This window comes from Salvelinus fontinalis, chromosome 7 (genome assembly GCF_029448725.1).
Source record: "Salvelinus fontinalis isolate EN_2023a chromosome 7, ASM2944872v1, whole genome shotgun sequence".
NCBI classification, from domain to species: Eukaryota; Metazoa; Chordata; class Actinopteri; order Salmoniformes; family Salmonidae; genus Salvelinus; species Salvelinus fontinalis.
Window position 1 is genome coordinate 63,123,863 of NC_074671.1, and position 17,493 is coordinate 63,141,355.

Genomic DNA, 17,493 nt, shown 5'->3' on the forward strand with positions numbered 1-17,493 from the left:
GGTACTGTAATACACTGTTTAATGTCCTCATCAACCCTATGGAGGTACTATAATACACTGTTTAATGTCCTCATCAACCCTATGGAGGTACTGTAATACACTGTTTAATGACCTCATCAACCCTATGGAGGTACTGTAATACACTGTTTAATGACCTCATCAACCCTATGGAGAACTGTAATACACTGTTTAATGTCCTCATCAACCCTATGGAGGTACTGTAATACACTGTTTAATGACCTCATCAACCCTATGGAGTTATTGACATGTTAGTCATTTAGCAGACACTCTTATCCAGAGTGACTGACAGGTTTCACACCTTTCACACACACATTCTGTCTCTCCCTCTCTCCCTCTCTGTCTCTCTCTGTCTCAATCCATCTCTCTCTGTCTCTCCCTCTCTCCCTCTCTCTGTCTCTCTGTCTCTCTGCCTCTCTCTCTGTCTCTCTGCCTCTCTCGCTCTCTCTCTCGCTCTCTCTCTCGCTCTCTCTCTCGCTCTCTCTCTCGCTCTCGCTCTCTCTCTCTCTCTCTCTCTGTCTTTCTCAGCCTGGTGTTATGTGTTTCTCTCTTTCTCCTTCCCTTGTGGGACTGATCCTCTTAGTGTGAAGGTAGATGAAAGCTGAGTGTGTTGTTCAGCTACTCCTCTGAACCCACAGATGAAAGCAGACTGATGGGGAGGAGGGGGGTGGTATATGTATTACAGGTGTCCTCTCTGCCTCTCTCTGGTTCTCTGGTTCTCTGCCTCTCTCTGCCTCTCTCTGGTTCTCTGGTTCTCTGCCTCTCTCTGCCTCTCTCTGCCTATCTCTGGTTCTCTCTGCCTCTCTCTGGTTCTCTCTGCCTATCTCTGGTTCTCTCTGCCTCTCTCTGGTTCTCTCTGCCTCTCTCTGGTTCTCTCTGCCTCTCTCTGCCTCTCTCTGGTTCTCTGGTTCTCTGCCTCTCTCTGCCTCTCTCTGCCTATCTCTGGTTCTCTCTGCCTCTCTCTGGTTCTCTCTGCCTATCTCTGGTTCTCTCTGCCTATCTCTGGTTCTCTCTGCCTCTCTCTGGTTCTCTCTGGTTCTCTGCCTCTCTCTGGTTCTCTCTGCCTATCTCTGGTTCTCTCTGCCTATCTCTGGTTCTCTCTGCCTCTCTCTGCCTCTCTCTGGTTCTCTCTGCCTATCTCTGGTTCTCTCTGCCTCTCTCTGGTTCTCTCTGCCTATCTCTGGTTCTCTCTGCCTCTCTCTGGTTCTCTCTGCCTATCTCTGGTTCTCTCTGCCTCTCTCTGGTTCTCTCTGGTTCTCTGCCTCTCTCTGCCTCTCTCTGCCTCTCTGCCTCTCTCTGCCTCTCTCTGCCTCTCTCTGCCTCTCTCTGCCTCTCTCTGGTTCTCTCTGGTTCTCTGCCTCTCTCTGCCTCTCTCTGCCTCTCTGCCTCTCTCTGCCTCTCTCTGCCTCTCTCTGCCTCTCTCTGCCTCTCTCTGGTTCTCTCTGGTTCTCTGCCTCTCTCTGCCTCTCTCTGCCTCTCTCTGCCTCTCTCTGGTTCTCTCTGCCTCTCTCTGCCTCTCTCTGCCTCTCTCTGCCTCTCTCTGCCTCTCTCTGCCTCTCTCTGGTTCTCTCTGGTTCTCTGCCTCTCTCTTCCTCTCTCTGCCTCTCTCTGCCTCTCTCTGCCTCTCTCTGCCTCTCTCTGCCTCTCTCTGCCTCTCTCTGCCTCTCTCTGCCTCTCTCTGCCTCTCTCTGCCTCTCTCTGCCTCTCTCTGGTTCTCTCTGCCTCTCTCTGGTTCTCTCTGCCTCTCTCTGGTTCTCTCTGCCTATCTCTGGTTCTCTCTGCCTCTCTCTGGTTCTCTCTGCCTCTCTCTGGTTCTCTCTGCCTATCTCTGGTTCTCTCTGGTTCTCTCTGGTTCTCTCTGGTTCTCTCTGCCTCTCTCTGCCTCTCTCTGCCTCTCTCTGCCTCTCTCTGCCTCTCTGGTTCTCTCTGCCTCTCTCTGGTTTTTCTGCCTCTCTCTGGTTCTCTCTGGTTCTCTCTGGTTCTCTGCCTCTCTCTGCCTCTCTCTGGTTCTCTCTGGTTCTCTCTGCCTCTCTCTGCCTCTCTCTGCCTCTCTCTGCCTCTCTCTGCCTCTCTCTGCCTCTCTCTGCCTCTCTCTGCCTCTCTCTGCCTCTCTCTGGTTCTCTCTGGTTCTCTGCCTCTCTCTGGTTCTCTCTGCCTCTCTCTGGTTCTCTCTGGTTCTCTCTGGTTCTCTGCCTCTCTCTGGTTCTCTCTGCCTCTCTCTGGTTCTCTCTGCCTCTCTCTGGTTCTCTCTGGTTCTCTGGTTCTCTCTGGTTCTCTCTGGTTCTCTGCCTCTCTCTGCCTCTCTCTGCCTCTCTGGTTCTCTCTGCCTCTCTCTGGTTCTCTCTGGTTCTCTCTGCCTCTCTCTCTGGTTCTCTGGTTCTCTCTGGTTCTCTCTGGTTCTCTGCCTCTCTCTGCCTCTCTCTGCCTCTCTCTGCCTCTCTGGTTCTCTCTGCCTCTCTCTGCCTCTCTCTGGTTCTCTCTGGTTCTCTCTGCCTCTCTCTCTGGTTCTCTGGTTCTCTCAGCACCATTATCTACCAGTCCCCTGGGGAACGACCCGGGCTTTGATTTGTTCGATGGACCAACCTAAACTAAAAGGAATCTAACAGAAATGAAAGAAGGCCTAAGGCTGCTGGAAAAATCCTTTTGAAATATGAAACGATGTGTCACAAAGAATCGTGATAAAGAAAGGCTGTAGTGCTACGGCTACAGCCTAGGGACAAACTGTCAGAGAGTGGAGTTTTTAATCAAAGGAGATGTGTGAACTTGACCCCTGAGGTTTCTCTTCCTGTGTTTCAGAAACTCTTTCAGGTCATCGGCCCCCCGCTGAGAGAAGGCAAGGCCCTCACAGGTAGGCACTGATTCCATGATTCATTCAACACCAGCCTAGTGTTCTCAGTGGGAGTCAAGGCAAGGCCCTCGGGAAATAAATAGCTCAGAAAGAATATTTATTTTTCAACATATCAACATCTCTGATAACTATTAAATAAATCACTCAAAGAATATTTGTCTATTTCTGCCTGACAGATGAACAGGTGGTGATGGGTAACAAGCTGCTCGTTTATATCAGGTACAGTCACACCTATACTTCCTGTCTCTCGCTCTCTCTCTCTCTCTCTCTCTCGCTCTCTCTCTGTCACACAGTAATATATTTCCTTCCTCCCCTCAGCTGCTCTCTGGCAGGCCGGGCCTATCCACTAGGAGACATCCCAGAGGACCTGGTGTCTCAAGTCAAGAACCAGGTACGTTTGTGTATCAGGGACAGATTCCTGGAATGGTTCCCCCTTTTTGACAGACCTCTGCATCCCCCATGTTGCTGTTAGGACTGTGTTAATGAGGTATACTCCTCTCTACATCCCCCATGTTGCTGTAAGGACTGTGTTAATGAGGTATACTCCTCTCTACATCCCCCATGTTGCTGTAAGGACTGTGTTAATGAGGTATACTCCTCTCTGCATCCCCCATGTTGCTGTAAGGACGGTGTTAATGAGGTTTACTCCTCTCTGCACCCCCCATGTTGCTGTAAGGACTGTGTTAATGAGGTTTACTCCTCTCTGCACCCCCCATGTTGCTGTAAGGACTGTGTTAATGAGGTATACTCCTCTCTACATCCCCCATGTTGCTGTAAGGACTGTGTTAATGAGGTATACTCCTCTCTGCATCCCCCATGTTGCTGTAAGGACTGTGTTAATGAGGTATTCTCCTCACTCCTCTCTCTGTGTTGCTGTAAGGACTGTGTTAATGAGGTATTCTCCTCACTCCTCTCTCTGTGTTGCTGTAAGGGCTGTGTTAATGAGGTATTCTCCTGTCTCTGAGTTGCTGTAAGGAGTGTTAATGAGGTATCCTCATCTCTCTGTGTTGATGTAAGGAGTGTTAATGAGGTATCCTCATCTCTCTGTGTTGATGTAAGGAGTGTTAATGAGGTATCCTCATCTCTCTGTGTTGATGTAAGGAGTGTTAATGAGGTATCCTCGTCTCTCTGTGTTGATGTAAGGAGTGTTAATGAGGTATCCTCATCTCTCTGTGTTGCTGTAAGGAGTGTTAATGAGGTATTCTCCGTGTTGCTGTAAGAGGGGTGTTAATGAGGTATCCTCATCTCTCTGTGTTGCTGTAAGGAGTGTTAATGAGGTATCCTCGTCTCTCTGTGTTGCTGTAAGGAGTGTTAATGAGGTATCCTCATCTCTCTGTGTTGCTGTAAGGAGTGTTAATGAGGTATCCTCATCTCTCTGTGTTGCTGTAAGGAGTGTTAATGAGGTATCCTCATCTCTCTGTGTTGCTGTAAGGAGTGTTAATGAGGTATCCTCATCTCTCTGTGCTGCTGTAAGGAGTGTTAATGAGGTATCCTCATCTCTCTGTGTTGCTGTAAGGAGTGTTAATGAGGTATTCTCCGTGTTGCTGTAAGAGGGGTGTTAATGAGGTATCCTCATCTCTCTGTGTTGCTGTAAGGAGTGTTAATGAGGTATCCTCATCTCTCTGTGTTGCTGTAAGGAGTGTTAATGAGGTATCCTCATCTCTCTATGTTGCTGTAAGGAGTGTTAATGAGGTATCCTCATCTCTCTGTGTTGCTGTAAGGAGTGTTAATGAGGTATCCTCATCTCTCTGTGTTGCTGTAAGGAGTGTTAATGAGGTATCCTCATCTCTCTGTGTTGCTGTAAGGAGTGTTAATGAGGTATCCTCATCTCTCTGTGTTGATGTAAGGAGTGTTAATGAGGTATCCTCATCTCTCTATGTTGCTGTAAGGAGTGTTAATGAGGTATCCTCATCTCTCTGTGTTGCTGTAAGGAGTGTTAATGAGGTATCCTCATCTCTCTGTGTTGCTGTAAGGAGTGTTAATGAGGTATCATCGTCTCTCTGTGTTGCTGTAAGGAGTGTTAATGATGTATCCTCATCTCTCTATGTTGCTGTAAGGAGTGTTAATGAGGTATCATCGTCTCTCTGTGTTGCTGTAAGGAGTGTTAATGAGGTATTCTCATCTCTCTGTGTTGCTGTAAGGAGTGTTAATTAGGTATCCTCGTCTCTCTGCAGGGTGTTTCATCTCTCTGTAGTTCTTCAAATGACTGATTAGGGTGGTTGGGGGTCCTTGGGAGGACATTGGACACAGTAACACACTAACACACACACTAACAGTAACACACATACTAACAGTAACACACACACACTAGCAGTAACACACACACACTAGCAGTAACACACACTAGCAGTAACACACACACTAGATGTAACACACACGGTAACAGAACACACACAGTAACAGTAACACACACACTAGCAGTAACACACACACACTAGCAGTAACACACACTAGCAGTAACACACACACTAGATGTAACACACACGGTAACAGAACACACACAGTAACAGTAACACACACACTAGCAGTAACACACACACACACACACACACACACTAGCAGTAACACACACACTAGCAGTAACACACACACACACACACACTAGCAGTAACACACACGCTAACAGTAACACACACGCTAACAGTAACACACACGCTAACAGTAACGAAGGTTACTTATGTAACCACAGTTATGTGAGCTATATGGATCACTCCAATATATTGGTATCAGTCCGCGACGGAGGGATACATCCGAAGTGAGGATTTACAGATTTACTCCCGTGTACACCTGTGTCACTGCTGGGGTCCGCCATATATGTCCGTGATACGTTCTCTACATCATTTTTGAGGCGCCTCTAGCACCGTAGAGGATTGGAGTGATCTATATAGCTCACATAACCGTGGTTACAAACGTAACCTTCGTTATGTTTCACTATATTGGTTCACTCCAATATATTGGTAAACACGTATCAGATTTAGTTGGTGCTAGAGGGACCTGGCCAGCCAGCGGTGAAGTCCCAGCTGGGGACCGAGACGCAGGGGCTGTTAATGTGGAAGGGGGTCCCGGCACAGTCCCCAGAAGGAGGCGACGCCCAGGACCGCTGAACCAACCGCAGAGGAAGGTACCACATTTACCCGATAGTAGCTAGCGAAGGTGCAGGAAGAAGCCCAGCAGGCCACAGCACAGATCTCAGCGAGGGGCACTCCTCTCAGTAGAGCCCAGAACGCAGCCACACCTCGTGTTGAACGTGCCACCACAGATCCCAGCACTGGCATGCCAGCCAGGCGGTATGCTGGCGTAGTCGTGTCCACAATCCAGTGAGAGAGCCTCTGCTTTGATAGTCAAGCCCTCAGGACTCTCTCATCATAGCAGACAAAGAGCTGGTCTGTTGTTCTCACTGACCTTGTCCTCTCCACATAGGCAGCCAGTGACCTCACAGGGCACAGCATGCCAGAGGGAGGCCCGGACTCCCCCGCCACTGCCGGGGGGTCGTAAGCAGACAGGATAAAATGGATGTTCACATGCTTGTCTGACAGAACCTTCGGGAGGAATGAAGAGTTGGGGCGTAGAGATATACTCCTCCCACCGGGGTCCTTCCGGTAGCACTCAGAACTTACTGAAAGAGCATGGAGCTCACCCACCCTCTTCAAGAAAGCCACCTTCATAGAGAGGTGTTTCAGGGAGGCAGACTCCAACGGTTCGAAAGGCGGCATTGCCAAAGCTGCCAAGACTAGATCACAGCTCGCCATTGACCGCGTCCTAGCTGGACGCAGGGGACGAACCCCCTTCATAAACCTGGAGTCCAAGGGATGGCTCCCCACTGGCCTGTCTATCCACCCCGCATGGCATGCAGATATAGCGTGCCAAATACCCTCTCAGTGTAGAGGCTGCCAAGCCCTCATCCAAGCGAGACTGCAGGTATTGAAGGACATACTGCACCCCGCATGACTCGGGCACAACCTCAATACCAGTGCACCAAGAGCAGAACAACCGCCAGCGCAACTGGTATGCTGCGGTTACACCCTCCTGTAGGCCTAACATGGATCATTGGTGCCGTTCAGTGGCCAAGCCCACAGACTGAGGCGGTGCGGCCTCGGATGCCACAGAGTTCCCCCGGCCTGAGACAGCAAGTCCAGTCTCAGGGGTAGTTGCCAAGATGTCCCAGACAACAGGGACAGGAGAAGGCTGAACCAGGGTCGTCTGGGCCTGTATGGGGCCACCAGAAGCAGTCGATGCTCTGCCATCCTGGTCCTGTCCAGCACAGCCTGGATCAGGGGAAAAAGAGGGTGGAATACGTAAAGCTCCAGCCCTGGCCAATCGTGAGCCAGAGCATCCAAGCCCAGAGGTCTTGGTGGCTCCGACATGGACTACCACAGGGGGAGTGTGCATTGACCAGGGAGGAAAACAGGTCCACCTGCACCATCCTGAACTGCTGCACTGGGGATGTAGGCTCCAGTCCCTGCGCTGCGCGTAGAGACGCTAGACGTCCTTGAGCCCAGAGAAGGAGCTCCCGTGCTACAAGAGGAGATGGGACCTCAGTCCACCCTGATGGTTGATGTAAGCCAGAACTGTGGTGTTGTCTGTTCTCACCAGGACATGTCTTCCTTTCAGATGTGGAAAGAAAGACTGCAGGGCAAGCAGTACAGCTCAGAGCTCTATTGTGTGATGTGCCTGCCACTCCAAGGCGGTAGCCAGCAGCCGCTGGCCGACCTGACTTTGGTCATACACACACACACACCCCCCCAGCCGATCTGGGAGACATCTGTGCTGACCAGCTCCCGGCGGCACATCCTCAGCATCTCCACCCCATCTGAAAGAAAGGAGCGACAGCACCACCTCAACAATGCCCTGAGGCCCTGTGCGGTCACCCACAGCTGGCGGTGACGGTGGTGCTTTGGCTGTAGCAGGTGGGAGTTGAACCACCATTGAAGAATCCTGGAGATGGAGCAGGCCCAGGGGAATCAACAACGAGGCCGCCGTCAGCAAGCCCAACAGGCATTGGCAGGTCAGAGCGGATACCACCCGCCCCTGCCGAAAGTGGTTGAGTTAAGATGGATTGCCTGAATCCTTCTGGTGGGCAGGCGTACCCTCATGAGGACTGATTCCAGATCCATTCCAATGAAGGCAACTCTCTGGGTTGGTGTCAGATGACTCTTCTTGTCGTTTACAGTAATGCCCAGCCCACCGATGTGGGTCAGGAGCATGTCTCTGTCTGACAGGACCTGAATCCTGGTCGGGGCAAAAATCAGCCAATCGTCCAGGTAATTGAGGATCAACAATCCTCGGGACGTGAGAGGTGCCAGGACAGCGTCCATACACTTTGTGAAAGTGCAGGGTGCCAAGGAGAGGCTGAAAGGAAGAACCATGAATTCGTAAGCCATCCCTTCGAAAGTGAATCGGAGGTACTGCCAATGAGTTGGGAGAACAAGGACATGGAAGTACACATCCCTCAGGTTCAGTGGCACAAATTACTGGTCCCTGGACACGGCCTGGAACATGAGGCTGGGGCCAGCATGTGGAACCTCAGTACCTTCAAGTACCCATTGAGGTTGCGGAGGTCCAGAATCGGTCAAAACCCTCCGTCTCTTTTTGGAACCACAAAATAAGTGGAGTGGAACCTGTCTAGTCGTTCTGATGTCTCGATCCTGCGGATGGCACCCTTGTCCAGCAGTGAGATGTCCAGCCGCAGGGTTTTCTTCAGGGGGTTGGCCACCGTGGTGACACGGCACCGGAATTGGAGTTGGTACCCCTCGAGCATTGTGGACAACACCCAGGGGGACTCCACACCCTCCTCCCACTTTGCCCTTTGAGACCTGGAGAAGCACCGAAGCCGGGGAAGGGTGTGTCAGGGGTCCTGCCAGGGCACGCCTTTCCCCTGGCGCCGCAAGCACCTGGGTCTCCCAGGCACATCCTTATGGCGTTGACGGTTGACACCATCACACCTGTCACAAAGGGAAGCCGTAAGCTCAACCAAGCCAACAAGGCCACTGAGCAGGGTTCTGATGCCCTGGGAGAGCTGATGTCGTGACCCGCTTAGAGGAATAGGAACCCGGTGAAGGATAAATTACACAGTACCTCTGCAAAAACCGGGGAAGACCCGTGTGGGAAAAACAGGCTGTAGTCTCTTAGCACGAGGTGATGGGGCAGGAGAGGGACCCCACCGTCGTGCAGGTGGGTAGCGACGGTCTGTCTCCTTTGGACCCGGAGCCTGAGGAGGCTGCATGAACCGTTTCTAGGGTCTCCCGGTCTCTGCGAACATTATCGGTCTGCTCTAGAATGTTATCAACGACCTCGGCCAAACGGCAGACCTGTGGTGATGGGGTGAGTGGCAAATGTGCTCTGGAGAGCAGAGGGCAGACGGGATTGGGCCAACCAGAGATGGCGCCGGGAGGTAACCACATGCACCATGGCCCGTCCGTTGGCGCGGGCCACATCCCTCTGGATCAGGGAAAACAGACGCGACACCTCCATCACTTCTCGGGGGAGCTCCTATGTGCTCTCCTACAGCCAGGAAAATATTGTCTGCAGGTAGGCCTGCAGCAGCATGACCGTGTTGGTAAGGAGGCCAAGAGAGCAGAGGGACCCATATGTGGCTTTCAAGTCCGCATCAAAGACTCTGGGGGGGTTCTGCCTTCAGTCGCGGGTTCCGTCCTGGCAGAGGCCCAGCTCTCCTGCAAGGCATCGCGGAACTCAGCAGAGATGGGGACAGATGGAGAGTCATCACAGGCCACCAGTTGATGTCCAGTGCAGTGGCTACCCCAAGTGAGTTGGTTCCGCCTCTCGAGCTGCTGGGGGTGATGAAGCCCCGCTGGCTGCTTCTGATGGCTTGTCAGCCTGGTAGATCAGTGCCAGCATCGTCCCCCAGGAACAGCCTATCACTGGCCAACAGGGAACAGCTGTTGTCGCCATCGAAGCTATCAACCTCCTGATGCAGGGCATGCGCCCTTCGTTCAAGGTGGTCCCAGCTCTGCCTGCGGTGGCTCCGGCCACGCTTCCTGGGAGGGGTACTGGGCCCAGTAGAGGGACTAGCAGCTCGCTGCCGCACCACACACTAACAGTAACTAACGGTAACACACAGTAACAGTAACTAACGGTAACACACAGTAACAGTAACACACATTAACAGTAACACACAGTAACAGTAACTAACGGTAACACACAGTAACAGTAACACACAGTAACTAACAGTAACACACAGTAACAGTAACTAACGGTAACACACAGTAACAGTAACACACAGTAACAGTAACTAACGGTAACACACAGTAACAGTAACTAACGGTAACACACAGTAACAGTAACACACATTAACAGTAACTAACAGTAACTAACAGTAACACACAGTAACAGTAACACACAGTAACACACAGTAACACACAGTAACACACAGTAACTAACAGTAACAGTAACACACAGTAACAGTAACTAACAGTAACACACAGTAACAGTAACTAACAGTAACACACAGTAACAGTAACACACAGTAACACACAGTAACAGTAACTAACAGTAACACACAGTAACACACAGTAACAGTAACTAACAGTAACTAACAGTAACACACAGTAACACACAGTAACTAACAGTAACAGTAACACACAGTAACAGTAACTAACAGTAACTAACAGTAACACACAGTAACACACAGTAACAGTAACTAACAGTAACTAACAGTAACACACATTAACAGTAACTAACAGTAACACACAGTAAGAGTAACACACACTAACAGTAACACACAGTAACACACAGTAACAGTAACTAACAGTAACTAACAGTAACACACATTAACAGTAACTAACAGTAACAGTAACTAACAGTAACACACAGTAACAGTAACTAACAGTAACTAACAGTAACAGTAACTAACAGTAACACACAGTAACAGTAACTAACAGTAACTAACAGTAACAGTAACTAACAGTAACACACAGTAACAGTAACTAACAGTAACTAACAGTAACAGTAACACACAGTAACAGTAACTAACAGTAACAGTAACTAACAGTAACAGTAACACACAGTAAGAGTAACACACAGTAACAGTAACACACAGTAAGAGTGTTGTCATAATTCATCCTCAGTAGAGCCAGTTAAATGGTTTTAGATGGCGGCAGAACTGACAGGCCTGTTTGTCCCGAACAGGGAAGCATTTAGTGGGATAAACTTAGCTGCTGTGGGAATGATGCACTTAGGCTTGTGTGTGTGTGTGTGTGTGTGTATGTGTGTGTGTGTGTGTATGTGTGTGTGTGTGTGTGTGTGTGTGTGTGTGTGTGTGTGTGTGTGTGTGTGGGATTGATGTTACTGTGACGTTGAACAGGTGTAATAGCCTATGTATGTGTGTGTGTGTGTGTGTGTGTGTGTGTGTGTGTGTGTGTGGGATTGAAGTTACTGTGACGTTGAACAGGTGTAATAGCCTATGTGTCATCTGTGTGTGTGTCCATATGCGTGTGTGGGATGTGTGTGTGGTGTTTGATGTCAGGGTGAATTGGAGAACATGATCAAAGAGGGGTTTGATCTCTGAGACTGTCCTCCTCCCCCTCTATTTCATCCCTCTCTCCTATCATCCCTCTCCCCTCTCTTCTCTCATCCCTCTCCTATCATCCCTCTCCCCTCTTTCCTCTCATCCCTTTCTCCTCTCTCCTATCATCCCTCTCTCCTCACTACTCTCATCCCTTTCTCCTCTCCCCTATCATCCCTCTCTCCTCTCTCCTCAGTCCTCTCATCCATTTCTAATCTCTCCTCTCATCCTTCTCACTTCACTCCTCTCCTCTCATCCCTTTCTCCTCTCATCCCTTTCTCCTCTCATCCCTCTCATCTCATCCCTCTCATCTCATCCCTCTCTTCTCTCTTCCCTCTATCCTCTCTCTCCTCTCTCCCTTCTTTCTCTCTCATCTCTTCCTTCTCTCTCTCTCTCCTCTCTTCCTTCTCTCCTCTCTTCCTTCTCTCATCTCTTCCTTCTCTCCTCTTCCCTCTCTTTCCTCTCGCCTCTCTTCCCTCTCTCTCCTCTTTCCCCTCTCCTCTCTTCCCTCTTTTCCCTCTCCTCCCTCTCTTCCTTCTCTCCTCTCTTCCTTCTCTCCTCTCTCCCCTCTTCCCTCTTCCCTCTCTTTCCTCTCGCCTCTCTTCCCTCTCTCTCCTCTTTCCCCTCTCCTCTCTTCCCTCTTTTCCCTCTCCTCCCTCTCTTCCCTCTCCTCCCTCTCTCCTCTCCTCCCTCTTTCCCCTCTTTCCCCTCTCCTCCCTCTCTCTCTCTTTCCTCTCTTCTCTCCTCCCTCTCTCCTCTCATCCCCCTCTCTCCCTCCTCCTCCCTCCTTGTCTTTGATGGGAACTATCATCATCCAGAATGATGAGGCAGCGGTCTGGATGAAGGAGGCTGTGCACCTGTTCAACTCTCTCCCTCGTCTCCCCCTCGCCACCTCTCTTCTTTATCTTTGAAGCCCCCTTCTCTCCCTCGTCTCCCCCTCGTCTCCCCCTCGCCACCTCTCTTCTTTATCTTTGAAGCCCCCTTCTCTCCCTCGTCTCTCCCTCGTCTCCCCCTCGTCTCCCTCTCGCCACCTCTCCTCTCTTCTTTATCTTTGAAGCCCACTTCTCTCCCTCGTCTCTCCCTCGTCTCTCCCTCGTCTCTCCCTCGTCTCTCCCTCGTCTCTCCCTCGTCTCTCCCTCGTCTCTCCCTCGTCTCTCCCTTGTCTCCCCCTCGTCTCCCCCTCGCCACCTCTCCTCTCTTCTTTATCTTTGAAGCCCCCGTCTCTCCCTCGTCTCTCCCTCGTCTCTCCCTCGTCTCTCCCTCGTCTCTCCCTCGTCTCTCCCTCGTCTCTCCCTCGTCTCTCCCTCGTCTCTCCCTCGTCTCCCCCTCGTCTCTCCCTCGTCTCCCCCTCGCCACCTCTCCTCTCTTCTTTATCTTTGAAGCCCTCGTCTCTCCCTCGTCTCTCCCTCGTCTCCCCCTCGTCTCCCCCTCGTCTCTCCCTCGTCTCCCTCTCGCCACCTCTCCTCTCTTCTTTATCTTTTGAAGGCCCCGTCTCTCCCTCGTCTCTCCCTCGTCTCTCCCTCGTCTCTCCCTCGTCTCTCCCTCGTCTCTCCCTCGTCTCTCCCTCGTCTCTCCCTCGTCTCTCCCTTGTCTCTCCCTCGTCTCCCTCTCGCCACCTCTCCTCTCTTCTTTATCTTTGAAGCCCCCTTCTCTCCCTCGTCTCTCCCTCGTCTCTCCCTCGTCTCTCCCTCGTCTCTCCCTCGTCTCCCTCTCGCCACCTCTCCTCTCTTCTTTATCTTTGAAGCCCCCGTCTCTCCCCCGTCTCTCCCCCGTCTCTCCCTCGTCTCTCCCTCGTCTCTCCCTCGTCTCTCCCTCGTCTCTCCCTCGTCTCTCCCTCGTCTCCCTCTCGCCACCTCTCCTCTCTTCTTTATCTTTGAAGGCCCCTTCTCTCCCTCGTCTCTCCCTCGTCTCTCCCTCGTCTCTCCCTTGTCTCTCCCTCGTCTCTCCCTCGTCTCCCTCTCGCCACCTCTCCTCTCTTCTTTATCTTTGAAGGCCCCTTCTCTCCCTCGTCTCTCCCTCGTCTCTCCCTCGTCTCTCCCTCGTCTCTCCCTCGTCTCTCCCTCGTCTCTCCCTTGTCTCTCCCTCGTCTCCCTCTCGCCACCTCTCCTCTCTTCTTTATCTTTGAAGGCCCCTTCTCTCCCTCGTCTCTCCCTCGTCTCTCCCTCGTCTCTCCCTCGTCTCTCCCTCGTCTCTCCCTTGTCTCTCCCTCGTCTCCCTCTCGCCACCTCTCCTCTCTTCTTTATCTTTGAAGCCCCCTTCTCTCCCTCGTCTCTCCCTCGTCTCTCCCTCGTCTCTCCCTCGTCTCTCCCTCGTCTCCCTCTCGCCACCTCTCCTCTCTTCTTTATCTTTGAAGGCCCCTTCTCTCCCTCGTCCCAAATCTCACACACACTCCAAATGGCCTCTCAATAATGTAGTGATTGCAGAGAGGGAGTTGTTTTGTGTTCTGATTGAATGGGAGGATAATGGGACATATTCTTTCATGTTATTTTGCCCTCTCTCTCTCTCTCTCTCTACATGGCCTCTCAATAATGTAGTGATTGCAGAGAGAGAGTTGTATTCTGTCTGAATGGGAGGATAATGGGCCATATTCTTTCATGTTCGCTCTCTCTGCATGTTTATATCTGGGATGCCACGGCAACCACACAGGTTAGGATGAGAGGCTAGTGTGTGTGTGTGGGGGGGGGGGGTATCCATGGAAACCAGGTCCCATGTGACGATGTGGTGGTTTTTCATACAGATGGCAGATCAATGTTACATGTATGTTACGTGATGTTGTTTTGAGGATGTGATGAACTTTAACATACCACTAACCTCTGGTGTCTGTGTGTGTGTCTCTCTGTGTCTGTGTGTGTCTCTCTGTGTCTGTGTGTGTGTCTCTGTGTGTGTGTGTGTGTGTCTCTGTGTCTGTGTGTGTGTCTCTGTGTGTGTCTCTCTGTGTCTGTGTGTGTCTGTGTGTGTGTCTCTGTGTGTGTGTGTGTGTGTGTGTGTGTGTGTGTGTGTGTGTGTTGTGTCCTCTCCAGGTGTTTGAGTTCCTGATCAGGCTCCACTCTGCGGAGGCGGGTCAGGAGGAGGAGTTATACCCTTACATCAGAACCCTGGTCCACTTCGACACGCCAGAGTTCCTCAACGTTCTGGCCCTGGTGAGCCAAGTCTGGGAAACACTACAGAAAACTACAACCACACCTCAGAGAACTACAAGTCCAACTCCACCCACACAGGGAGAGGTAGAAGCCTAGCATGGGTCTTACGTAGCCTATGAGGCAGCCAATCAACCAATCAATTCATCAATTGATTGATTTGACCTATGAGGATCCAGCACACAACTAATTTAAGAATTGTTTTTAAAGGAGCACTGAGCACTTATTCTCTCGTTTCAATCAGTCAATCAATCAGTCAATCAATCAGTCAATCAATCAGTCAATCAGTCAATCAATCAGTCAATCAGTCAATCAATCAGTCAGTCAGTCAACAGTCAGTCAGTCAACAGTCAGTCAGTCAACAGTCAGTCAGTCAACAGTCAGTCAGTCAACAGTCAGTCAGTCAACAGTCAGTCAGTCATCAGTCAATCAGTCATCAGTCAATCAGTCAATCAGTCAATACAATCCACCAGTCAATCAGTCAATACAATCCACCAGTCAATCAATCTGTCATTCAATCAATGATCACCCACTGACTCAGTCAGTCAGTCAGTCAGTTAACCAGCTGTACCAATCGTTCAGGTCTCTACAAGTCTACAGACACAGCTGGTCAGTCAACATGTAAGTAGGAGTCATTCTGCCACTTGGTTTGTTTTTCCACACAGCACATCAAGAGGTTCTGTCAGATCACCTCAGTCTCTCTGCTTTCACCTTCTGACCTATTTGACCCACTCTTTAAAAACATCTTTACTTAGACGCTTTGTGTGTGTCCGTGTGTGTGTCTGCGTGTGTGTGTTCGTGTGTGTGTGTCTGTGTGTGTGTCCGTCCAGCAGGGGGGTAACAGTCCCAACATATTGTTCTTGTCCTCGTGTAACCGCTCTCATGGTTGGTTTGTTTCTCTTGTATCTCCACATTGTGTCCGTTCTCCCTCCTCAGACGTTCGAGGACTTTAAGAATGACAAGCAGGCTCTGGAGTACCAGCAGAGGATTGTAGACATTTTACTGAAGGTACAGCATCTCTCTCTATTTCAATTGAAGGGCTTTATTGGCATGAGGAACATGTGTTGACATTGCCAAAGCAAGTCAACTAGATAACATCCTCTCTCTCCTCTTCCTCTCTCTCTCCTAATGTCCTCTCTCCTCTTCCTCTCTCTCCTAATGTCCTCTCTCCTCTTCCTCTCTCTCCTCTCTCCTAATGTCCTCTCTCCTCTTCCTCTCTCTCCTCTCTCCTAATGTCCTCTCTCCTCTTCCTCTCTCTCCTAATGTCCTCTCTCCTCTTCCTCTCTCTCCTAATGTCCTCTCTCCTCTTCCTCTCTCTCTCCTAATGTCCTCTCTCCTCTTCCTCTCTCTCTCCTAATGTCCTCTCTCCTCTTCCTCTCTCTCTCCTAATGTCCTCTCTCCTCTTCCTCTCTCTCTCCTAATGTCCTCTCTCCTCTTCCTCTCTCTCTCCTAATGTCCTCTCTCCTCTTCCTCTCTCTCCTAATGTCCTCTCTCCTCTTCCTCTCTCTCCTAATGTCCTCTCTCCTCTTCCTCTCTCTCCTAATGTCCTCTCTCCTCTTCCTCTCTCTCCTAATGTCCTCTCTCCTCTTCCTCTCTCTCCTCTCTCCTAATGTCCTCTCTCCTCTTCCTCTCTCTCCTAATGTCCTCTCTCCTCTTCCTCTCTCTCTCCTAATGTCCTCTCTCCTCTTCCTCTCTCTCCTAATGTCCTCTCTCCTCTTCCTCTCTCTCTCCTAATGTCCTCTCTCCTCTTCCTCTCTCTCCTAATGTCCTCTCTCCTCTTCCTCTCTCTCTCCTAATGTCCCCTCTCTCTTCCTCTCTCTCTCCTAATGTCCTCTCTCCTCTTCCTCTCTCTCTCCTAATGTCCTCTCTCCTCTTCCTCTCTCTCTCCTAATGTCCTCTCTCCTCTTCCTCTCTCTCTCCTAATGTCCTCTCTCCTCTTCCTCTCTCTCTCCCTCTCCTAATGTCCTCTCTCCTCTTCCCCTTTCTCTCCCTCTCCTAATGTCCTCTCTCCTCTTCCCCTTTCTCTCCCTCTCCTAATGTCCTCTCTCCTCTTCCCCTTTCTCTCCCTCTCCTAATGTCCTCTCTCCCCTTTCTCTCCCTCTCCTAATGTCCCCTCTCCTCTTCCTCTCTCTCTCCTAATGTCCTCTCTCCTCTTCCTCTCTCTCTCCTAATGTCCTCTCTCCTCTTCCTCTCTCTCCTAATGTCCTCTCTCCTCTTCCCCTTTCTCTCCCTCTCCTAATGTCCTCTCTCCCCTTTCTCTCCCTCTCCTAATGTCCCCTCTCCTCTTCCTCTCTCTCCTAATGTCCCCTCTCCTCTTCCTCTCTCTCTCCTAATGTCCTCTCTCCTCTTCCTCTCTCTCCTAATGTCCTCTCTCCTCTTCCTCTCTCTCTCCTAATGTCCTCTCTCCTCTTCCTCTCTCTCCTAATGTCCTCTCTCCTCTTCCTCTCTCTCCTAATGTCCCCTCTCCTCTTCCTCTCTCTCTCCTAATGTCCTCTCTCCTCTTCCTCTCTCTCTCCTAATGTCCCCTCTCCTCTTCCTCTCTCTCTCCTAATGTCCCCTCTCCTCTTCCTCTCTCTCTCCTAATGTCCTCTCTCCTCTTCCTCTCTCTCTCTCCTAATGTCCTCTCTCCTCTTCCTCTCTCTCTCCTAATGTCCCCTCTCCTCTTCCTCTCTCTCTCCTAATGTCCCCTCTCCTCTTCCTCTCTCTCTCCTAATGTCCTCTCTCCTCTTCCTCTCTCTCTCTCCTAATGTCCTCTCTCCTCTTCCTCTCTCTCTCCTAATGTCCTCTCTCCTCTTCCTCTCTCTCTCCTAATGTCCTCTCTCCTCTTCCTCTCTCTCTCCTAATGTCCTCTCTCCTCTTCCTCTCTCTCTCCTAATGTCCTCTCTCCTCTTCCTCTCTCTCCTCTCTCCTAATGTCCTCTCTCCTCTTCCTCTCTCTCTCCTAATGTCCTCTCTCCTCTTCCTCTCTCT

The 17,493-nt window shown here is 50.7% G+C and overlaps 1 protein-coding gene across 4 annotated transcripts in view; it reads left to right on the top strand.

The window, feature by feature from the left end:
* Positions 1-17,493, top strand: part of vps8 (VPS8 subunit of CORVET complex) — a gene marked incomplete at its 3' end in the record, with an annotated part of 108,327 nt that overhangs the window by 69,596 nt on the left and 21,238 nt on the right. For 2 of the 4 annotated variants that reach the window (XM_055930302.1, XM_055930304.1), the window contains 6 exon segments: positions 2,815-2,866; positions 3,043-3,085; positions 3,185-3,257; positions 14,408-14,527; positions 15,107-15,145; positions 15,461-15,532. In XM_055930302.1, the coding sequence (XP_055786277.1) occupies positions 2,815-2,866; positions 3,043-3,085; positions 3,185-3,257; positions 14,408-14,527; positions 15,107-15,145; positions 15,461-15,532 (399 nt within the window). 4 annotated transcript variants of the gene reach the window in all.